At 35.9% G+C, this 25,015-nt stretch overlaps 1 protein-coding gene across 2 annotated transcripts in view; it reads left to right on the top strand.

The window, feature by feature from the left end:
- The window catches only part of IMMP2L (inner mitochondrial membrane peptidase subunit 2), a 397,034-nt gene that overhangs the window by 208,550 nt on the left and 163,469 nt on the right, over positions 1 to 25,015 (top strand). The window contains exon 3 of one of the 2 annotated variants that reach the window (XM_054399583.1): positions 1,645 to 1,666. The exons of the other annotated variant lie outside the window; for it this stretch is intronic. Within the exon in view, the coding sequence (XP_054255558.1) occupies positions 1,645 to 1,666 (22 nt within the window). The remainder of the gene's footprint in view (positions 1 to 1,644; positions 1,667 to 25,015) is intronic. 2 annotated transcript variants of the gene reach the window in all.

Raw genomic sequence — 25,015 nt, forward strand, 5'->3', positions numbered from 1 at the left:
TTTTTGATGCCTTAAAAATGGACTTTGTGAAAAGATATAATTTACCGTGAGATAATAGGTTGTTATAAAGTGTTCCATCAGGTGACTGGCATACTACTGTCTGAGTTATTTAGAAAACTTTGAAAAAGCTAGTGAAAAATGGCAAGATAAAAGTAACAATATTATGCAATGTATTTTATCGAGGATGCTGGAGTTTATTGCTGAATTCTTATTGTGCAGCTTATTGAATTTCTTTCAAAAAGAAATTAAAGATGGGGCTGCAGTATTAACTGAGAATACTAATTGAGTAAGATGTGTGTATATATCTATATCTATCTCTATCTATCTATCTATATCTATCTACCTATATATATATGTCACAGAGAATCTGATTTCTAAACCAGGAATCCATTGAGTGTAGACAAATATTTTGGAATTTGCAGAATCAAATGCTCAAAGTGTGCATTGGACATCAGCCTTGTGCTTATTTTCCTAGAACAAAGGACAAATAAATAGGATAGCAAAACTATTCTTTCTTAGAATAGTTAGAGTTAGACTTAGAACTCTAAGAACTACTTAGAATTCACGACTAAGATGAACAATGGTTAGCACTGCAAAAAAATACATAAAGCAGGTGAGTAATTAGGGAATATAAAAAATAAATAATGTGTTGAGGCACTTAAAGTTAACCTAGCTAAGAATTTTAGAATGTTTTAAATTATTTCTGTCTTCAGGTAGTATTTCTGCATCACTTAAACTTCAGGTCTGAAAATTTGCTTGATTGATCTCCCCATGATGAGTTACTTTTTAAGATGTGTTTTTTTTTTTCTTCATAAAAGAAGTGGTTATGAGCAGAAAGTACCTTAGAATAGAACAGAAAAGTTGCAATACTTAACTGGAGTTTTAAATTAGCAATAGTGCTGAAAATATTTCAGATTGCAATGGAACATCAATAACATGTTCATTGGCAAAACGTCCTTTCAGTTCTGTTTGCACAACTGCCTAAAGCAGCAATTGTAGGGTATATGGTCCACGAAGTTACCATGCTGCAATTAAACTAGAAATAAAAGTATATCCTTTCATAAGGCTATTAGGTGGCTCAATAGGAGATAAATTTTGTTAAGTCTTAATCCTGTAATTCAATTCACAGACTCATGACAATCCTTTCCGTATAACAGAAGATTCAGTTAAGAGCACAAAAGAATATCTGCTATGTTGACTAAACTAACTTTGTTCTAGAATTTTCATCCCTTAACTTCCCCCATATTACTGTTTTGTCTGTTGTCTACTCTTCTATTAGTACATATTGTCTGCCTTTGTAATTTCTTATAAATAAAGAAAATTTATGTGCAGGCTAAGAATGTATTTTGGCACTTCTAATGCCTAATTTGAAAAGAAAAAATAATTGTAGCTGCTCTTCTTTGAGTGTTTAGCACTTCTGAAGAAGTGCTGATTGGAATGAAGTTTGCAAGGTATACAAATTTAGGCCTTCAAGCAAACACCATCTCCTTTTTCTTCTTCTTCTTTTTTTTTTTTAATAGCTTCCCTATGTGGCTGAAAGGTTAATTGTGTCAGAAGCTGTTCTCCATTCTCATGTCATGTAATAACTGTGGGACATTTTCTCAGCTGCTGCCCTGGAGATAAATATAGATTTCATTTCACAAGTCTTCTTACTCTACTGCCTTCTGTCCTCATTAAAGTTTCATAAATTTTTAAAGCATGTTTGTCTTTAAACAAATAAACAATTAAGTCATAAATATTTGGATAAAACACTATTTTGTGTTAGATTTCTATACTGGCAAGCATACCTGCACTCTTAAATGACAAGGTATTGAACATCTGTTTCGATTCTGCAGGTTAGTAGCCCAGTAGCTTTATTCCTCTCCTTTTCGGCTTCTTCTGAAGAAAAGGCATAATTTCCCCCAAACATTTTTATTGACCCACTGGATGATCAAAATTACTTTGAGTTCACACTGATGGAATCTGACTGAGCTAATGATTTAAATCTTCCCAACTTCTAAATACCTTTCAAGCATTTAAATAGCGTTATTGTGTTTAACCCTGAATAACATTCTGCTTGGTTTATAGGCAGCAATTCAAATGCTTTGCTTATTTATTCATTATTAATGCTATTAATAGGTTGTATTAATGTTATTGGTTTAGCCAATTGAATCCGCTGGTGAGTATTCAATCCCGTGATGACACCATGCAAGGTTTAAAATAAAAGTGCTGTCTGGAGCAAATTATCATAGAATCATAGAATTGTTGGTGTTGGAAGGGACCTCAAGGATCATCTAGTTCCAACCTCCCCTCCCATGGCCAGGGATACCTCACACTAGATCAGGTTGCTCAGGACCCCATCAAGCCTGGCCTTAAAAACCTCCAGGGATGAGGCTTCTACCACCTCCTTGGGCATCCTGTTCCAGTGTCTCATCACCCTCATGGTGAAGAATTTTTTCCTAACATCCAATCTGAATCTACCCATTTCTATTTTTGTTCCATTCCCCCAGTCCTATCATTACCTGGCACCCTAAAAAGTCCCTCACCAGCTTTCTTGTAGGTCCCCTTAAGATACTGGAAGGCCACAATAAGGTCTCCTCAGAGCCTTTTCTTCTCTAAGACTGACTAGCCCCAACTCTCTCAATGTCTTCATAGGAGAGGTACTCCATCCCTCTGATCATTCTCATGGCCCTTCTCCGAATATGTCCCAGCACATCCAGATCCTTCTTGTATCATGGGGCTTGAAGTTTAGATTGCAACATGAGAGACTTCTTATTTCCAGTTATTGCTTCCAGTTTCTGGTTTTGAGGTGTTGGTTTTTTCTGCTGAGCTGGCTTCAGGCTTAGGGGATTGGGGGTTTTGTGGTTTTACTGGCTTCTGCTGCTGATTCTGCTTTTTATTTTCTGCGAAGCACCTAAGGTAACTGTGCATTGTATTATCCTTACCTCAACCCAGGGGGTTTTGTGTTACTTTTCCTCCCAATTTGTGTGTGTGGGGTTTGCTTATGGAAGCAGGCTGTCTCAAACCAGGACAATTAAATATACAGGAGAAGAGATGCAAAAGAGCTTTGTGGTTCTGCCTTCCTCCATGCTTGAGTGTTCCTGTCACACAGCCTATGTGCATACGGTCACTCAGCGTGTTTCAGGCAGTTTGCTGAGGTAGATGCAGGAAGTTCACGAAGGGGCTGAACAACATCCAGGGAAGGAGTTCCTGGCTTGGAGTAGGGAAGAGGAACAGGAACAGCAAGGGAAAGGGCAAGGAGGAAAAAGTCTGGTCCTTTGAGACCAGCAAACTCTTAGCAGCCTGGTACAGGGCTGTAAAATAACCTTCGCAGATTAACTTGCTGGCTGCAGTTTTTCCAGGCTTCTGCAATTAGCAGCTGCATTGCTCAGTCTCTAGTGGGCTCTCCTCCTTCACTGCCCCCTTGCTTAGCCCTGTCAGTATGCTGATATTTGATTCTGCAAACAGGTGAATGATCTTCCACTTTCTTAGCATCTTGAAGCAGTGCAATGAGTTATGGATCCAACAAGTGCTAGAGCCAGGAAAAGATAAAAGCTAATGGTGAAGACAAGATCAAGGTAATCGCTAAACAGTTAAACAGTCTAGTGAAGAACAGCTACAGGGTAGTACCTATGGAGCAGGCTGAAGTGTCTGCAGATTACATCCCTGTTGAAGGAAGCACATCCTCTTTTTCTGGGCTCATTTTCACCATGACGTTGGCTGTTGGCAGAAGAACTTATATGATAAAGTGAAGAGGGGAGCCAATATGGCTGGGAAAAAAATAAACCAAACATTTTTTTTTCCTTCCCTTTTGGATTATTTTAATTCAGATCAGTGCTACTGCTGAAATAAATTTGTATTGAACTGTGACTTAACTTGAAGGTAATAGAAAATATTCCTCTGAGTATAATGGTAACGGCTGCAAACTGACTGGTAGAGGAAGATGGGAAAGTGAGAGAAGCAAGGGTGAATGAAACAAAATTGTGTAGTACAAAGTCTAATTAGGAACTAATAACATTTTTCTGTTATAAGCTGTGAGTTATAATTGAAAGTGTCAGAGAAAGAGAGGGATCTGGCTTTATGAGTCTCAGGGTAACTAAAGCCATAAATGTGACAGGGGAATGAAAAAAGACAAATGTAAAGATATAACAAGATGCATTACAGCATCTTTAGGAGTGAAAAGAAAATATTAAAGGCAATGTACATGATACTAGCAGGATCCTATCTGGAATTCTGTTTGTAGTTTTGGTTACTTATGGTCAAAATGTGAATTCCAGAAGGATGAGGTGCAAGATGAGTAGCAGAAGTTGGGAAGTAGAAACTGTCTTTACCAAGTATTATAAAAATTTCTCATTATGTGTCCTTGCAGAATGAAGAAATTGTACTGTCTTTTTGTTCCCTTCAAAGACAAAAGCACTAGCAGAGCAAGAATGTCTGTTTAAGCTATAGTACTGTGTTAGCAGAAGAACAAATGTGTATATGCTGACAGTGATGACTTATTTTGTAGAAATGAGAAGCAATAGTCACGTGGAAGTGAGATTCTAGATTAGTCAGTAATTGTGCTGGATTTGCTCTTTGTCCTAGTACTAGGAAGCGACTTGACCATTCTGTCATATGGAACATAAAAAAATACGTAATTGTAAAACTAGACATAGAAATGAAAAGGTTCATTTTTCCCTTTTTTTTTTTTTTTTAAAAATGTTTCCCATCCCTAGTACCAGAAAAGCTGGAGGATAGAGGTAAAGTGGGAGGAACTATGAATGTACCTTTCCTAAAGTGAAGTAATTAGTTGTAATTATTATATTTAGTGAGTCTGAAATTTATTTCCTAAGACACAAAGGGCAGATTTTCTGTGTGAAATTTTGTATATTGCAGTAAGTCATCTCTTGGTCCTTCAAAGCACAAAACGTCAGACCGTACGTGTGTATGTATAATGAGAGATGCACTCTTTTATAAGCAGTTCAGTTGCTCATATCTTCTATACAACTGATAATATATTTGACTTCAACTAACAATCAACTGTTACACTAAAGAAATAGATGGAAATGAATGTTCTCTTTGATATAATCTGGTTTTGTGAATTTATTACACATCTACACACAAAAATATGGTTCTATGGTTTATTACAGAATATTTTTGCATTAGTGATAGACATATTGGCAATTTTCTATTAGATTAAAGATGAGATAGTAGTTACTAGGGAATGGCTTCCTCCCTGAGATAAATATGTGGACCGTTGCTTTCAGAGAAATGACCAGCAGAAAGCATATATGAAATACATCAGTTCCTCAAAAAAATTCCTTAAAAAGACAAAGATTCTTTTTTATTTTTCTTTTTGGTGGTTTTCTGCATTTCAAAGTTTCCACCAAACTGTACACACTCTAAGGTTTTGTTTATAATAAAAATATGCTTCTCACATTCATTTTCAAAAATATACACTCATTCCAACATGCATCATTGTATCTTCATCACTCCAACCTCGCAGAGAACAGTCTGTACAAAGTAAGATCATATCATCAGGTGTGACTGTCAAAGCATAAGAAAATCATGAATTCCTATAGCTGTTAAGTACATTCTGTTCTTTTTTTTTCTCTGAAGTGATAAGGAAGTTGAATGCATCAGTTCTCTAAGCACTCCGCATTTGAACATTGTTGTGCACAAAAAGGAATAACGGATGCTTTCATGTCCCTAATACCAATAAGCACTTAGACTCCATTCAGGAAAGTACTACTAGCCAAGAGAGCCCTTTAGCACATGCTTAAATGCTTTGCTGAAGCATGGCCAGTTAGAGCAGATTGCCAAGATTTCATGTCATGAGCAATAGACTACTCTTACTTACATTCATCTACTTCCACTGCAGTTGATAAGTTTGCTTAACACAGTTACTGCTACAAATCTGGCGTGCAGTTAGGAATCTTTTACCAAGCAGCTCCTTAACTCACAAGCTGTTTAGAATACTATGTGATTTCTCTATTTAGTTCAGGGGTCTCAGTTCTTATTTTGGACCTCTGTGGTTACATAGTAATAGTAATTTAGCTAATAATGTAAAATCACTTTAAACGGTGTAGGTATAATGTGTCTGGGTGATTATGGCTGTTTAATTATTTTTTCCCTTGCCACATACAGTACATTTAAGATTGTAAAATTAATGTTTTATTAAAGCTGTCTTTTTCTAAAATTTATTTGGCAACATAGTGTGGTTAGTTTATGAAAAACATTCAAAAACTTTGAGTTAATTGTTTGTTTAAACATCAGTGCTGGCCTGTATTGTGTCTTTGGAGTTCAGAGAGAGAGAGATGGGTCTATTCCAGAGTTTGGTCTGACTCACAGTTCCATAGCAATGGAAGTAGCAATGAAAGACAATATTGACTATAATCAGAGAATCATAGAATTTTTTTCAGTTGGAAAAGACCTCTAAGATGGAGTTCAACCATTATCTAACTCTACCCTGGTGCTAAACCATGTCCCTTAGTACTACATCTATGTGTCTTTTAAACACCTCCAGAGATGGTGATTCAACCATTTTCCTGGGGAACCTATTCCTTTGTATATAGTATAATAAACTGTTTTTATGAATTTTAAGTGTTTGGTTATGAGTACAGAAGTGCAAATATAGCTCTTTGTGGACAGAGAGCTGGTCTTGGGAAAAATTTCATCTGAATAATAGTGTTCATCCTTTGTTTTCGAATGGTGGTCAGTTCTGGGCCTGTCACTATTGATCATTAAAGAGATCATTAGAGAAATTAGACAGAAATTAGATAAATTAGATAAAGAATTCATTAGATAAAAAAGCTAAAAATATGTTATGCCAAAAATGCAGATTAATTAGTAGTTTGTTAAAAATAATTTGTTTCAATTCTATTTGTCACCTGTGAACAATCTCTTGCTTGTTTCTCTTAAAAAATAGTATTGTAGTGGAATAGGTGAAAAAGTAAATGTTCACAACACTATGGTTTATTTTTAAATTTTCTAACTGTTGTCAAGAATGCTGTATGATGTGTAACTGGCATTTAATTCTAACTGCAATGTCTTCATTAACATTAGGTGAGGAATAAAGGTAATTATATTAATTTTAAGGCAGTCTAATACAGACTATGACCTGTGGGTTCAGTCTCCTGACTAGGGACATTTTACACCATCTCCTGTCTTTACCTTCAGTGCATCTGTACTGTAGAGCTGTGGATACAAGCTTGTTAACTCTGATGTGCCAGAAATCATATCAGTAACAATAAAATAATTGCATTTTCCCCTTATTTGTCAAAAAAAATTTCCAAAACCCAATCTACGTGTTCCAGAGTGAAAAAGTATTACTCATGCAAGAGCCACAAATTGTATGTATTTTGAAGACAATCTTCAGAGCTGCTTACTACTTTTTCTAATTCCTCCTTGCGTTCTACTCACAGACATTCACAGTTTTCTGTGATCTTGCTCCTACACTCCTGGGCCTTCCTTGTATCAGTATTTCCTGGAATAGGGTCTCTAACTCTTCTAATGTTGCTATTAGTCTTCAGATTGAGGACTTTTCATTTTCATCCTTCAGTAAAACAGTAGAAATGTTCTTTTGTCCATCACATTAACTTTATTCCATAAATTCGTCTGGTACTTCGTATATGATGCATTGTCATAAAGTGCTCTGCTAGTACTGATCACCTCTATCAGACAAGCTAAAACCTCAATGATTTTTAAGCATTACACTCTGCCAAATAATGTTGTAATGTGTCTGTGAGAAAGGGATTTTCTAATAGAAATAAAAGCTGGAGCTCTCAGCTTGTGTCATAATAGGTGCCTGTTTTATTGGAAGTTAAGTTTGATTTATCTTTAGGAATGCTGGCCTATATATCTTTGCCCAGCTGTGCGAAAGGGGTCTCAAATGAATACTAAATTTTTTGTAGAATGTCTGCACAGTTTAAACATGTAAACTTTTACAGTGATGTTTTCATTAGTTGTCGCTCTTTTGAAAGTAAAGCTACTGGAAATTGCTTGTGACTGGGATGACATCATGAATTAGAAAGGACATGAATTTAATCTCTCATAGAGGCAGATGTGTCTGGTATTTTAATATGGTTTTGGAAAGAAACAAAGGAAGGCTAATTAATGTTTGTGTAAATTCTACAGATTACAGTTCTTAGCCACAGTAGTTGTTCTTTACCATGGAAGGAAATTATAGTCGTCCTGCCCATGTCTATTGCAGTGATTTAGGGCCTATCTAAACAAATAATTTTTAAAAATGCTCTGGTTGCTAAAGACAAAAGTAATTAAATATCAGGCTGATGAGAAGAAGATTTTGACAAAATAATTTTATTCTTAACAAAGAAAGAAAGAAAGAATTCAGTTCAGATGGTGCTAAGTAATGGAATTGCAAAACACAGTGTCACATTACCATGACCATAAACTGAAAACGTTTGTTCTGCATTAACTGAAAAAAATTCTTAAGGTTGCTAACACATGCAAATACAAATGTACCACTGAGAAACTTGCTTTGCTTTATGGAAGGGGTGAAAAGCCTTGTCTGCTTGTTTAAAGGTCTATTTTGATTTTGTGGTTCCTGCGTGGTAGAATCAGAGGTGAAGCCACTGAGAGTAAGGCTTCAAAGACCACCTGCATTATCGCTACCATGCTCAGTCAGCAGACGTAGAGCATTGGCCACAGGTCCTTATGCTCACCATGAGATGTGTAAGATTTTGTTTATTTCTTAATCGATTTGGTCCTTCAAATTCTTGATCACTAATGTAGAAATAATATTTTCTTTCAGTTTTATTTATCTGCAAATTGGTTTCTAGGATGCACATAATTTTAAAGCATTCCTAATTCTATTATTACTGGACTAGCTTTTCCTAAGATCAATGCGGAATGCACTGTCATAATTATGTAGAGGGGCAAAGTACGTAAGGAGTTTAGATCTAAGGTTCAACTTTTGCCAAGATTCAAATTAAAAACTAGAAGTTTTGCAAAGTTTACAATAGAAATTGCTTTACAGACTTCTTAAAGCAGTTAGGCCATTAAAAAAAAAATCTATAAAAGATTAAAAGAGAAAGAGGAAAGAATTTTTAATGCTTCCTTTATGTCAAATTTGACACACAGTTTAGTCCGAATATAAAATTCAAACCAGCTATGGGTTTTTTTGGGTTGAGGATTTTTTGTTGTTGTGCTTTTTTGTTTGTTTGCTTGTTTGGGGTGTGGGGTTTTTTTTGTGTTTTTATATAGTGCCTTTGTTTTATTGTAAAGTAGCAATTAGGTTAGTAAAGTGAAGCTGACAATCCATGTCTTGAGGCAGAGGTCACTGTTTTATTTTGTTCCTAGATATATGCTCCACTGAAGGAATTATTCTAAGAATTATTTCACTACTTATGTTTAATAGTGGAAAGTCTTTCATCTCAAGGCAGCATTTCTTGATTTATTATACTTATTTGATCCCTTTGCTGATACTCTAGGCCTAATATCCTATTTTTACTATCTTTCTGGTTTTATACTCTGAAATTCTCAATATATTCATAAAGTCCTTCAGTATTATTAAAAAGACAGAAAACTGACACAAACTAGCTCTTCTGTCTGGGTAAATTATGATTTCTTTCTTTTCATCAGGCAATATTTAATTAGTACTAAAATGGAGTAGGGAATCCTGTTTTACTGTACCCCAGTGAAGCTGTCCTTTGTACTCTGTTAAATGTACATTCAAGTGGACTTCACTTCACTGAAAGTAGAAGTTTTGATGTTGAGTTTTGCATATGCCAATAACATGGCAGTTGCAATGCGTTACTTCATCGTGAGAGAGAGATCAATGTCATTGGGACAGCCTTGAGAATGGGGCTCTTTGGCTGCCAGTTGAAATTAGGCCAAAGAAAGATACAAATGCAAAAACTTGCAATGAGATGAAATTTTCTTTTGCAGAGTGTTACATTTTTATGAAGTAAAAAAATCAATATGTACAGGAACATTAATTTTATTGCATGGTAAAACTTTAACGGAGTGAGAGAGCTTGACTGACTGCAGCCTTGGTTGGAATAAAGACAGTTGGGCTGAGTGTACTGTAGTCCTCAAAGGTGCTCCTTTCCCAGGTGTGCCATATTTAGGTTTTGCCTATTACTGCAAATTGCCACTTCATTGAATCTTGCTGATACTAAAGATCCATAGATGACATCTCATTTCAGTCTAAAATTGAAATGTCTTTAGATCACTTTGCATCAGAAGCTGACTTTTTGCATACTGCCTGTGAAATTTTTCAGTAGAATTTAAGGAGTTTAAGCCCCCATAGATTTTGATAATGGAATTATTCATCCTTAGTGTCTGAAATATAGAAATATTTAACTAGACGTAAGATCAGTCATATAGTGGGTCAATATATGGTGATATTAATCTTTGAATAAACAATATGCTTTCTATCTGCTGAAGTTTGTGTTTGGGCTTGGCTTTGTAGCAGGCAATTTACAATTTATCTGCTGTCAGGCTAATACTATACAGGGTCTGTTCCACAGGTAGTTGCTGGTGTGCATTTTTTGAATCCTACATGATATGAGAGATCTCCACAATTTTGTACAGGGTTAAAATGTGTCTGACACTAACTTTTATCAGGCTTGAGCTACTAAGCAGAACCGTGAAAAGGCATTTTTAAGTTTGAGTGATAAAAATCGTTAAGGTAGATTATTTTTTTTAAGAAAAGGATGCCCTAATGTATTCTAGTGTAACCATCAATAGTAAGTGTTTATTAAAGAGGAACATAGTAGCTAAATTACTAGATGCCACTAAAAACTCTTACCTACTATTTTTGTATCAATTCATGTAGTCAGATTTTGGCTAAGAAAAGTAGTAAGAATACACAGAAGCTGCAGAAACTCTTTGTCCTTGTGTTATTTGCAAGGCAAATACTGCTGTATAATGGCAGATATCACTTAGTATGTGTATATGGGAAACACAGATCTTGATTACCGTGTTCGTATGTGTAGCAGTTCTGTACTTATACTTTAGAGTAATGTATGTATATACCTGCTGACACTTAACAAGACTAAGTCATCAACTTTTTAGTGATTTAGAATTAATTGCTACAGTTGCTACTTCATTATATGAACCATACAAAACATGACTACCTGATCTCCTGAGATAATTTCTAATACAGCTACTTTTTATCAATGTAGAATCAACTTTATCTAAATTTTATATAAGCGTTTATTGCCCGTATCACTCTTATGAGATTTCATTGACTGTGTTTCTTGCATTTACATACATGATACTGTATAGGAGTCCATACCAAAAATCTGAATGCATTAAGTTGTGGAATAATTTTTTTAATTTTATTTTTTACAGTTGCTATTAGTGTTTAAGAGTCACTCCATCATGAGAATGAAGTTGTTTTTTTCCTGACAAAATCTGTTGATTTCAGACTACCACATAATGGAGATAGTAGATGCTACATTGCTATGTAGATCTACTAGACAGATTTTCATTGTTGCACGGTAGAAATCAAGAGACTTTGAATCAGACTGTAGATACAATGGCATCCAAACAGACATAAATCAATGTCTTAAAAGGTCATTGAGGATGATTCTGTAGTGAACAAAAACGAGCATGATTGAAGTTTTAAGATTAGATTAGATACGTGTTTATATTATACATACATATATTTGTCTCTTTGTGTTTATATGCATGTATAGATGTAATTTTCATAATATATATATGTTCCAATTATACATATGTTCAAATTATATTTATATATGATATTTCTCCTTTTCTTGTTTAGTTATTGTGGCTTTTTCGTTTTATTTTGGTGTGGGGTTTTTTTGGTTTTGTTTGGTTGTTCTTTTTTAATGAAGTAAATATTTATATATCACCTAAGAGATTAGGAGAGGATTGAGGAAGGTGACCTGTGAAATATTTTGCATATGTAAAGACCAAACAATAGAAGGAATACGGAAGGAATATGTATGTTAGGTGTGGACATTGTGTAGGAAAACCCAGAAAATATATGTAGAATCTTAGAAAAAAGCATCTTCAGAAATAGTAAGTGGAAATAATCTCAAAGAGGAATGGTAAAAGTCCTGTTTAGAACATTAAAAATTTTACTGGTAAGATGCTAGAAAATATATCATGTAGAATAATCTTGCTCTAGTGCAGAGACATAATAGTTGGCCTACTTGGCATCTGTTTCTCTAACAGATATGATTTTATTTTTTCTATTCAGATTTTAATAATCTCTTTTTTTAAAAGCCCTATTCTACGGACACCAGGTGTGCTGGTAAAGGGAATTATTGTAGAAAAAAAGACAGCCTCCATTTCGTGTGCATTAATGAAATATGCACCCATTATGCTAGTACTTTTCCAACAGTGAAGAACACTGGTGCCTCTCTGTAGAAAGGCAAAGATTATAAGATGGAAATAGTTTAAAATGATTTATATAAACAAAGCATTGCTTTGCTTTAAGCAAATTTAGATTCTTAGGAATAATTTTCATGTGGCTTTTATACAGGCATTTTAACGTGAGCTGATGGAAGTCACTGCCACTGCACGTAAGAAAAAGATGCTATGAGGATTTTATAGGGAATAACTTAATTAAATTTGTGATTTGATAAGAGATTAAACCAATTTATCTACCCTTAAGCACATGATAATTTTTATTGACTTCAGCAAGTTAGTAAGTTGTTGATGTAAGTCAAGTATTTGGGTACCTTGAGGCCCACTTGCTGTCACAGAGATCTAATATGTTGCTGAACAACATAATTCAGTAGTAGAACTTTCTTTATATTTGGGGAAATGCAAAAATGTGTTTGCAGCAGGCATCTCTTCTTGAGGCTCTTCATAGTTATTTGTAGCAGGAGCGGTATTCCTCTTTGTGGTGTTCACCCTGACAAATCAGTTCAACCTCTGACGACTGGTTTTCTTGTTATTTTCTGATTAATGACTCTCCTGTCATTGACAAGTTGTTTTTTTAAGTTTGTGCTTGATTGTGCTACTTTTAAGCATACGTGGTTTAGCAAGTGAATAACACATCTGAGCCCTTGAATGTTAAGAACTGTAAATGTAGCTATCCTGATTTAAAATTTTATTTGGCTAGCAGTAATTCATTACTAGCACATATGACTGTTTTCTGTCTTTGGATTGCCCCTCCAGGCTGAAAGGGGAAGTAGGGAGAACTCTAGTGGGAATTGATATGTGTTTTCCTATAGCCAAGTGAAATGACTTTGAGAATTCCAGAGCTTAAATCAAGATTAATTTCTGGGCATGCATAGCAAGGTGATTCTGAGATCAAAACACTAAAAAGAAGAATATAATGCTTCTGATAAGAGGGATGCTTTCAAGATAATGGATGCATTCTATTAAAAATGTAATTAAAAAACGTAAACAATTCCTTCTGAACTCGGTGTTTTTGAAGGAGTAATGATTTCTACATGCAAATTAAAAGTGAACTAGACTAGAATTTTCACTTAAAAATCTACATTGAAAATGTTGTAAAAGTAATATAACACAGTAAAATAGTTAATCATCACATAGAGAACTGAAAAGACTAAAGAGTCTTTAGGGAAGCATTAGAATATAATTGAACTATTTCAAATGAAGACATATAAGCATCACTGCAAACATTTAGAAAACAAGTTGCATTAAAGCAAAAAACAATAATTCTTATTCCAGAGTTTGATAATATGCTTGAAAACAATAAAGACTTCAGAAGTAGAGGATGCTAATCATTTTGTTCCAGACTAGCCACAATAATCTTGAAGTATAGATGGTAATTTTGTATGGAATATAATCAAAATTATTTCTAATACGATAGTTCTTTCCTTGAGGGAAAAGTACTGATTGTAGTTCTTTGTGGCTTAAAGGAAGAACGATGGAGATGTATAAATATTATAGGACTAAGAAATTTGACTACTGTTAGTGATATGAGCTCAAGTCTATGGAAAGTTTAATTAAAATCTACACATATTTTCCATTATTGCTAGTGCATAATAGCTGATCTACATACTGCAGTGTTATGCCTGCACTGCAAGTTTTGAAGTGCCTCTTTCATCTTCTCTGAAAAACTAAAATTGATGTATCTACAAACTGTTGTGTTCACAGTATTTTCCTTCTCTCACTTGTCATTAAAGATAATAGTGCTTTTTAAAGTATGTTTACAGTAAAAGAAGACCCACTCCTGGGTGTAGGAGGGAACCTGGTGACCAAAGACAAGGCAAGTCTGAGCTGCCAAATTTGCCTCAGTATTTGTCAGTGACACCAGCTGCTCCATGAAGGTTCAGCCCCTGAGATGAGGAGCAGAAAGCAGCCCACACAATCCAGTAGGAAATGATCAACCACCTATTGTTCCATTTAGATATGGACAAGTCTATGGGACCGAATGAGATCCATCCAAGGATACTGAAGGAGCTGGCAGATCTGCTCTCCAGGCCACTCACTATTATTTGTCAACACTCCTGGCTAAGTGGGGAGGTCCCTGTTGCCTGGAGGCCAGCAAATGTGATGCCCATTGAAAAGAAGGGTCAAAACAATGATCCAGGGAATGACAGGCCTGTCAGTCTGACACGGGTGCCAGGAAAGGTTATGGAGCAGGTCATCCTGAGGGCCATCACATGGTACTTTCAAGACAAGCCTCAGTAAGTTTGCATATGGCGCCAAGCTGGGTGGCTGTGTCGATCTGCTAGAAGGTAGGGAAGCTTTACAACACAATCTAGACAGGTTAGATCGGTGGGCCAATGCTAATTGTATGAAGTTCAACAAGGCCACATGGCAGGTCCTCCACTTGGGTCACAATTACCCCATGGTAAGCTACAGACTTGAGGATGTCTGATTGGAAAGCTGTGACGCAGAGACGCACCTGGGGTTACTGGCTGACAGTTGACTGAATATGAGTCAGCAGTGTGCCCAGGCGGCCAAGAAAGCCAGTGATCATCCCCCTGTACTCAGCACTGATGAGGCCATGCCTCAAGTATTATATTCAGTTCTGGGCCCCTCACTACAGGAAGGATATTGAGGTGCTGGAGCATGTCCAGAGAAGGGCAATGAGGCTTTTGAAGGGCCCGGAGCACATGACCTACGGGAGCATCTGAGGGAGGTGGGGTGGGTCAATCTAGAGAAGAGGAGGCTGAGGGGAGACCTTATAACTCTCTTACAGCTACCTGAAATGAGGTTGGAGTGAGGAGCAGGCCAGCCTCTTCTCCTTAGTGTCAAGCAAGAGGACTAGAGGAAATGGTTACAAGTTGTGCCAGGGGAGGGTCAGAGTGGGTATCAGGAAGTACTTCTTTACTGAAAGGGTTATCAAACACTCGAATGGTCTGCCCAGGGTAGTGTTGGAGTCACCATTCCTAGGGGTGTTCAAGCAGCATGTGAACCTGGTGTTTAGGGACATGGTTTGTGTTGACCCATTACTGGGTGGAGGATTGGACTGGATGATCTTTGAGGTCTCTTCCAACTGGATATATTCTGTGATTCTGTGATAGTAAGAGGCTAATCTAGTCCAGAAATATTCCTTCTCAACTGCAAAACAGATGTATTCCTCATATTGTTCGTTGTAAGTACTTATGGTAACAGCAAAATGTGTTTAACCTCCTTCCTACAATCTGCTATTCTTCTGGTAAACAAATCTGTCCCTTAGTCAGCAGTGGTTTGGCACTGAGGGTGAAGTGTGAATGAGTCTATGACTAAAGATGAGGTTACATGGATTTAGAATATTCAGTTCAACCAACTTGCGTTACTTAAAGTTGCAGTGGGTAAGTTTGAACTGACAGATACCAAATTTGCATTTCATTTCATGTTTATGTATTTTTCTGAAGGTATTTTTGGTAGCATGTAAATAAAAGTGTTAAGATGTTTCTTGCTAACTACATTCAGAACTGTTAAGATGCTGGCATACAGCTTAGTGTCTTAGCACATATTTGTGCATCAATAGGTAATTTTTTGTGAGAGGTGTCCCATGTACTTGGCTAACACCTTAAAATAAAAACAATAGAGAATGTTCTATTCACTGATATTTTCAGCAAAGTTTCTTGGAAGTGTAATACCTGCCAAAAATATCTGGAATTAGCATCCTAGTGCAGACTAGTAGAGTTGTAGGAAAAGAGAGATGGAGCCTCATTGATGCTAAGCCATTACAGTATACACTGATTTCTATCATTATCATCATCAGATACACTTCAGAGTTTTTACATTCAAAAAAGCTATGTGTTGTCTTCAGGTGCATTATAAATGTACAGACAGGAACTCAAGAGTGGTTCAGTGTAATTTCGCTTGAGTTTGAATAATTGGCACTTCATCTTCCAAAAATTTTCATAAAAAGGCCTGAATATAATAAATGATTTAGCCAGAATGAGAGTATCATCAACACACACTTCAGATTTTCTCTGAATGAATGCTAGTTTAGTTGAACTGAAACTGTGTGTGTTGATTTACAGTGTGATTAATTTATAAACTCTGTGTTAAATTACAATTTAGCCAACCTTAACATTTTATATGGCTGCATACAATTATACTATTTAAAAAAAATGTATAAAATTAAACTATTTTAGTGAAGTAAAACTATTTTAGTAAAGTTATACTATGTAAGATAGATCTCCACTGATGCGGATTAATACAGACCTTACAATTCAGCTACATCATGGAGATGCTCAGAACAAAACTTGGTTCATAGTTTTATTTTTAAGGTATCTAGCTAGAGAAAATATTTAAAAAATAAAAAACAACCTAAAACATAGGCATTGGTTAGTCAGACAGATAGATAATACCCAGTGGGTTTATAACTGAGGGGAATAGGATTTCAGCCAGCCTGTCAGGAAGAGAAAGCACAGATGATGCCAATTATCTGTCACTTAAACTCTGAATGTTTCCTGTCTTTCTTAATCAGTTTAAGCAGGCTCTTGTATTTGTTATTTTAAAAATTGCTTTTTATATATATTTATAACAGAAATGGTGCAACATTATGAAACATTTATTGTCTATCAGTTTAACTTCATTGCCTTGGCAAAAAGGGAACTCTGAAAATTTAACCATAGCGGTACCATCTTCTTTTAAAGGCATATTCCTTCAAAAACCAGATCAGCTTTTTATCTTTAAGCTCTTCAGAATCTTTGCACATCATAAACACTAAAATGTCTGTGCTTACTGGGACCACCATTGTAGATATGTTCGAACAAGTTCCATGTTACGTTGAAGCTCCTTGCCCGATTTTTGGAAACATTAGTCTTCTGCAGGAATCAAGCTGTCTTTCTGTTGATACTAGGTCCTCTGAATGCTGTAAGATGTATACTTTCCTTTTTTGAGTAATATTTCTATGACAGAAATGTCCATCATTTCCCACTTTATTGTTTTGAAGTACAACATGTTGTTCTAGAAAAAGGCTTCAAGAAGTAAGGAAAAAGTAATAGGTTTATAGCAATCCAGTTCATTCTTGGTCAAGAGCTTTGAATCCATGAAACTATTAAATCATCGCAGTCCTTTAAAAAGTTAATTTGGTAATTAGTTTAAAATTTAACAGTGGCAGAAGATTTTGAAGTTATGCAAAAGTAATTGAAGAATCATCATAATTCCTGCAAATAAAATTCCTAAAATACTTCTGTCATTTCTAAATGCATTAAAGAGAGGACATCAGAATTTATTTATGCTGTAAATGTTATTTCACAGTTCAATCAGTTATCTTGCTGTGTAATAAAAGACCCTGAAATTAAAATGACCCCTCTTTGCAGAGTGTAACTGTAGGATTCCTTTTACTGTGAGGCTGCCTTGATTTGATCTTACTCTTACTGAAACAGAAAATAATATCCAACTAATGCATCTGAAGTGGGGTTTTTACCACCCAGAGCTCTCTTGTGAAATTAATGGCTTCTGCTTCTGGACTCAATTACATCTTATGGTTCTCCAATTTCATATGGCTTTCATTCCTTTCGTCTGTGATTTTTCAGTATCCTTATGGTGAAATTTTAAACCACTCTGAAGCACAGGCATCTGATACATATCGACAAAATAAACCAAGACACACCCTGATTTGAAAATGTCAGGAATATAATTAATGTTCTATGCTGTGTGTAGCAGGTGAGCATATCTTAGTCTTTTAAAACAACTAACAGCTTGATCAAGTAAATGAACTTAAAGTGGAACAGCATAATTACTGTAAAATCTTAATTAAATTATCCAATTAAAAAAAAATAAAACACAAACATTTTCAGTCTGACTCAACAGTGTTATCAGCTGAAAGCTGTAACATTCTATTTGTTCAGATTTCAGAATCAGGTCTGAACCTTTGTGTTTAGTTGGGTGTATTTACTTGTAAAGACTCCTGTCTCATGTCTTCTCCCAGGGATATTTTTTCGTACTTTTAAACCTGAAAAGTAAAAAGAAGTGGAGGTTTAGACCTCTGCTTGAAGTACTATTTATTTGGTGGTTCCCATGATCCTGAGTATCTTAAGACTGTGATTTTTTTTTTTTTATTATAATGAATGAGGAAGTAACACGAAAGAGAAATTATAGTACGAATTAAATAGTGAATCTGATTGCATCATGAGAAATTTTTCTGCTTGCAATTTGGATTTGAGGGAGATAAATATTTTTTCTTTCACTATAACATCTACTGGGTTCTGATAAGAAGAAATTACTTGACTCCTTTTCATTGCCTTTTTCTTGATTTTTGTCTGTTATTAACAAAGATTGTTTGTAGCCCACTACATTTGAATCCCGACTGCACTTTGTACTCAGTAATCACTTTCAAATTTACCTGTGGCCTTTAAATATCCTTTCTTAGGAGGCTGAATGATTGTCAAGACATGATTCTAGCATGCATCTTCAGATCAACTCAACCAGCATTAACAGTTGAGCTCTCATTTCTCTTTGATAAAAACTGACTTGACCATTTGCTTGCAATTGGGAGTTTCAGTGACAACTAGCGGAAAATGTGATTGAATACTTTGGCCCTTTCTCAGCACTCTCTCTGTCAGTAGTCTTTCCTGTCTACTGAATAGCAAGTCAATATTTTCTTTGTCTTTCTCTCACGACTAGTGTATTTACAGGGCTTTTTTCATTTAATCTTGATGGGGTTTTTTTGTTTTGATTTTTTTTCTTTATATCCCACGTGTGTTGGCTTTTCTTATTTTGTCACTACATGGTCTGTTCTACTTCCTTTATTCTTGTTTAAGATCAATGAAAGCTCTGAAAAATTTACCTTTGACTCTTTGTTCTTAATTACTTTTTTCTCTTTCCACTCAGTAATCCAAAATTGTTTGCCTTCTTGAAGTTCGTGATTTTATTTTGCTGTTTACTCTCCCCTTTTAAAAGAATGTGAATTCTGTAAATGATTTATCAGTCTCAACCAAGTTGCCTTTCACCCACCATTTCATTCTCAACCATCTTGTTCCTTGGGGTTAATATCCGGTCTAGAGAAGCCCTTTTTCCAGTCCCTTTTCCTAGCACTTATTCAACTAGAGAAACAAAATGTATGTGATACTGTATAGTCTGGCTGCTATATCTTTTCCTGTGTTACTTTCCCAAGATGTATTTTATTAGTTAGCATATGGCCTTTCCACCAGACCTTGCATTGTGCTTGTTCTTGCTACCAGCTGGCTGGCAAAGTCGTCATCCATTTCATCACACCAGTGCTTATGTTACTTTTTTAAAATTTTATTTCTTTTACTATTATTATGACTGGTTCAAAGTGTATTGATATATCCTGAGAACAGACCCATAAAGTTTCCTGTTTTTTTTTTTTTTTTTAATTAGGGATTTACTGTCATTGAAAATGACAGCACCTAACAAGCATAGTAGCAGTGGTGATAACAAGAGCTGTCAGGTGTTTGCTGGATCATGAATCCTATTTCATGAAACTGGCCAGTATAACTGCATTTAGAAACGGCAAGAAATAATCTTTCAAGCATTTTGATGGTCATGGAAATGTTGTTTTCTTTGGCATATATAACGTATTTTATAGAGGTCTTGCTAGCAGAGTGCCTTTCTTTTTAGTGCCTCTCAGGAGCATACTTTTGGGTCGAAATCAGTAGAAACTTCTGTGAAAATTCTCTGTACACTAGAAGCAGGAAAATGAATTACTTCTCCTCTCTAACTTGGATGTGAATTCAGTGTGCCCATAATCACATCCACTGATTGACACTGAAATTAGGTTATCGTAATAGCCCATGTTTCTATTCTATATTCCAGTAATGTTTCAACTCTTGGGTTCTATGAACAAAATAGAATTTTTCTTCTTTTTGGCTTTCCTGCCAAGGTTATGGCTTTCCATGGGTATTACTTATCTGCCCAAGAAAGAACCAAGGAAGAATGTGGCAAGTACTCATTTCACATGGGACACTAGAAAATCAGCTGATGTCCTGGGCAAATCTACATTCTTCTTTTCAATAGGAGTTTCATAGTTGCTCAAATATATATAGTTTGTGCCTATACCATTAGTTAGTGGTTGGTTTTCATATATGATAGAAACCATTTGCCTTGCACTGTAAGTTACTGATAATGTTATGAGAAATTGAGTAGTGAGGTTTATTACCAGCAGTCTTCACATGCCTTTAATCAACAGCTCTGACATCTGCATATGCAAGCAGTGGATCATTGCATAAAAGAGGAATGATCTGAGCCTGGTGCAAGGCTATGACCTAGAAGCTGCAGAGCGCAGTATGCTATTATCTTTCCCTGGAGTTATATAGTCCTGCTCAGAAATTCGCTTTGATATTTGTTCTGTCTCTACAGAGTAAGGACTTTACTGTTTGCTGCAATCTCACCATCAGAGAGTAATGTGGTTTGTTTTTTTTCTTTTTTTCTTCCTTTCTCTCAACCTTTATTGCTGTCTAGTAATGTAATAATAATTTATTTACAATATATTTCCTCATATGCTTTGTATGACTCATAAAGACAATTGAAAATACACTTTAAATGATGGATGCTGCAGTACAAATAGAAAAATAAAGAGGCTTAGGCCCCTAAAACTAATGAAGTAGCTGATTTTATACAGTGCAGGTCTTTAGTGGGATTATATTGCGTGGTAAGCCTTGCGGTATCAAAAGAATAAAACGATAAACATATAAAAACGCATATAAAGATTATAGGTGTTCAAATGTGACAATAAAGATACTGAAAACTAGTTTATTTTCATGACAAATAATGTTTGTATGGGTGCAAAATTGTAACTCCAAAATAGTAGTCTTAGCTATGAATTCTGGTGTTTTCACAATATTATTAACACTTCTGTTTTAGAGGTGTATTACTTGAGTAGCTGGAGGCATTATTATCTGAATACAGACATTTGCTGTGTCAATGTGTTTTCAAGCCATGTATTCATTGCATGAGGACTCTTTCACATATGTTACTGAATAAACAAAACCAAAAAATGTGACTAGACCCTGAAACTTTCAGGTAATATAATATAAACTTTTCTACATAACTCCCTTCAAAGTGTTGAAATTTGCCAAAACATCTCAGGCATGACAATGCCTTCAGGCTCCTAACCTTGGTCATTTCCTCATCTAAAGTAAAAGACCATAGGTCTTGAGAAAAAATGAATGATTTCTGAAAGAATGACCAGAGGTCTTCAGAAACAAGGAGGTAAGAGAAGCTTCAAAAGAGGATGTATATCTGTCTTTCTAAACAGACCATATAAATCTGCAAAATAAGCTGTTTTAGTGGTTGCAGACTATCGATGAACTTTGTGTTAACTATGTGGTTATAATGTGATTAACATCTAACTGACCCACTTTCACTCTTGCCACTTTGAAGAAAACACAACCCCCCAGCACAGGCTTTTGATTTTTTTATGTGTGTATTGTGCCTACAAATGGAAGCATCCTCTCAGCTAAACTGAGAAAGTATGATCTGGATGATTGGGTAGTGAGGTCGATTGTGAACTGGTTGAAGGAAAGAAGCCAGAGAATTGTGGTCAGAGAGTCTATTTGGAGGCCTGTATCAAGTGGAATCCCTCAGGGGCTGGAATCAGTACTATTCCATATGTTCATCAGTGACCTGGATGAGGGAACAGTGCACTGTCAGCAAGTTCACTGCTGACACAAAACTGGGTGAAGTGGCTGACACACCTGAAGGCTGTGCTGCCATTCAGTGAGACCCAGATATGCTGGAGGACTGGGCAGAGAGTAATTCAATGAAATACAACAAAAGCAAGTGTAGAGTCTTGCACCTGGGGAAGAACAACCCCATGTACCAGTATAGGTTGGGGACTGACGTGTTGGAGAGCAGCACAGGGGAAAAGGACATGGGAGTCCTGGAGGACAACAGGATGACCAGGAGTCAGCAATATGCCCTTGTGGCCAAGAGGACCAATGGCATCCTGGGGTGTATTAGAAGAGGTGTGGTTAGTAGGTCAAGAGAGGTTCTCTTTCCCTTCTACTCTGCCCTGATGGGACTGCATCTGGAATACTGTGTCCAGTTCTGTGCCCTTCAGTTCAAGAAGGACAGGGAGCTGCTTGAAAACGTACAACACAGAGTCACAAAGATTATTAAGTGAGTGGAACATCTCCCTTATGAGGAAAGGCTGAGGGAGCTGGGTCTCTTTAGTTTGAAGAAGAGGAGACTGAGAGCTGACATCATTAATACTTATAAATATGTGAAGAGTGAGTGTTGGGAAGACAGAGCCAGGCTCCTCTCAGTTATGTCCAGTTATAAGACAAGGAGCTGCAGGTGCAAGCTGGGGCATAAGAGGTTCCATGCAAACATAAGGAATTTTTTTTCCACTGTGAGGGTGACAGAACACTGGAACAAGCTGCCCAGAGAGGTTGCGGAGTCTCCTCTGGAGATATTCAAAACCCACCTGGATGCATTCCTGTGTGACCTACTGTAGGTGATCCTGCTCTGGCAGTGGGCTTGGAATCAATGATCTTTCTTGATCCTTTCCAGCTCCTGACATTCTATGATTCTGTGTGATTCTGTGACTAGCCAACAGGGGGGAAAAATAGTATCTATTAAACATGAAAAACTTACTAACCCGAGATGTGGGAAGTCTTGGTAGATTTCTGTGATTTTGTGCGTTCTTAGATGAATCATTTACACACATCCAGGATGCCCATATATGCAAATATGCAAGAAAATCAGAATACCTTGGCTTTATGCATATTTTGTCTTTATGCATACCAGGCAAATGATCCCACTTGAGGGACAATACCCTACTTTTTGGTTTTAGTTTCTTCATTATCACTTGCTGAATGTATTTTACATGTAATTCTTTCCTGGTTAAATAGGTACAAAAAAATCCTCAATCTTCAGATCCACAGAGTATGTATAGAGTGGAGAAAAAAGGGGGACAAATGCCTTTTTTTTATTTTTCCTTTTTTTTTTTTTTTTCCAAGCAGAATGCTATTTCAGTTGAACTTGACAGTCTTCATGAAGGTCTTCATTAGGTATAATAAGATTCTTTAAGCATCCCACCTGTTCTTCCTCAGGTCAAGAGAAAAATACATAAAAAAGCTTTGATTTTCCTTCATCCTTCCCCGCCTTAATCCAAAGATATTTTTTACTGAGTCAGACTATTGTCATTGACTTCCCATTTTAGACCATTCTTAGTCTTTCATGTTGGACATGACTTTTACAACCTCTCTCTGCACAGCTTTTGCCACAGCAGCATGTCAAATAACAGGTGCAGTTCAAAAGTAAAGAAAAAAAAGAAGTAATTCTAAATTGAGAAGAAGAGTTATATTACTGATGCACTTGATATCAGGAGAAAAGAAACCTGAGGAAGATCTGCTAAGAGAATGAGGTGCATGTGTGAAATTTGACATAAGAATTTAATGTTTTGTTGTTTTTGTTTTTTTTTCCTTTTTGAAGGACTTCTATTCAGTTAGTAGTTACAGCAGTGTTTCCAGAATACTGCAGATCCATTTAGAATTGCTCTCTTTGCATGGGAATTTTATGATTAGCTACTGGTGTTGGTTTATTTATGTATTCTTTGGAGAAGAATTATTAAGCAGATTCAAAGGTGGTGACAGCTGTAGTGCCTCTATGCTGATTGCAACAGCCAGTTTGTGAAATTTGCAGACCAAATATGTCCTAAATATATTGTGACAGCTTGCTTGCAGTATTATTACTTGCTGCTGTTTGTAATTTCAGCAAGGTATGCAAAACAGGGAGTGACTAGAAAGCAACTTTTGTAATAGTAGGAACAACACATTTATTATAGCTGGCTTTTTTTTTTAACTTTGTTTTTTTTCCTCTGTATTTACAAGCTGTTTTGTGTTTACTTCAGGAGTTGCCACCAGCATTTTATTATCAAACAATACTAAGTCTTTTTTTTCCCCCTTTTGGACTGTGTACAATTGTGCAGGGAAGATTATAGGAGATTAGCAGGTATCTGTACAGAATACTTTCATCACCATTCTAGCTAGTTGGCATATGTCTTGTTTAATCTTTAAAATGCTTGACCTTTCAAATTTTTGTTTTGCTTTACATTTCGTTAGCTTTTAAAGCAGATGTCTTAAACCATTCTATTGACTACAGATCTGTATGTACTTTTCCTATTTGTTGTAGGTATGTTATTTGAGCTGATACAGTTAATGCAATCTAAATAAGCATTCTCAATACTGTCAAAAAGCTGATTCATTTCATTAAATCATATTTGGACAAATAAAAAAAAGACTGATAAAAGTTGCCTTTGAAAACCTTTCTCATTCTAGTCTCTGAAAATGCAATCTCATATTTTTGTCATTTTGTAGTAGAAGAAGTACATACTGTTCTTTTTATCTGTCTAAGTATTTAAAGTTTGGCAAAGGCAAAAAAGGGCATAAATGTTCTGTTCCTCACTGTTTCTTTTGAAATATTCTTGTTCCTGGTTAGTAGGAGAGGAATGCCTACGACCTTAGGCCTGCAGTGGTACTATACCTCTCTAAATAAGTGCAAAATTTGCCTCTTTGACTGGGAGAATCCCTGTTGGTCACCTTTCTTCCACTAGCTTTTAGTGATTGAAAGTTTTATCTGTCTGGAACAACCTGTATGAAATTTTCCTTATGAAAGTCTGAGCCTGCAGTGGTCTAATTAAACAGAGGATTTATTAACATCACAGAAGCTGCTCAAGGCAAGAAGAAATGTTTTGCATAGCATATCTATCTTGATACTTCACAAAGCCTAT

Source organism: Indicator indicator, chromosome 3, assembly GCF_027791375.1.
Source record: "Indicator indicator isolate 239-I01 chromosome 3, UM_Iind_1.1, whole genome shotgun sequence".
Taxonomy (NCBI): Eukaryota; Metazoa; Chordata; class Aves; order Piciformes; family Indicatoridae; genus Indicator; species Indicator indicator.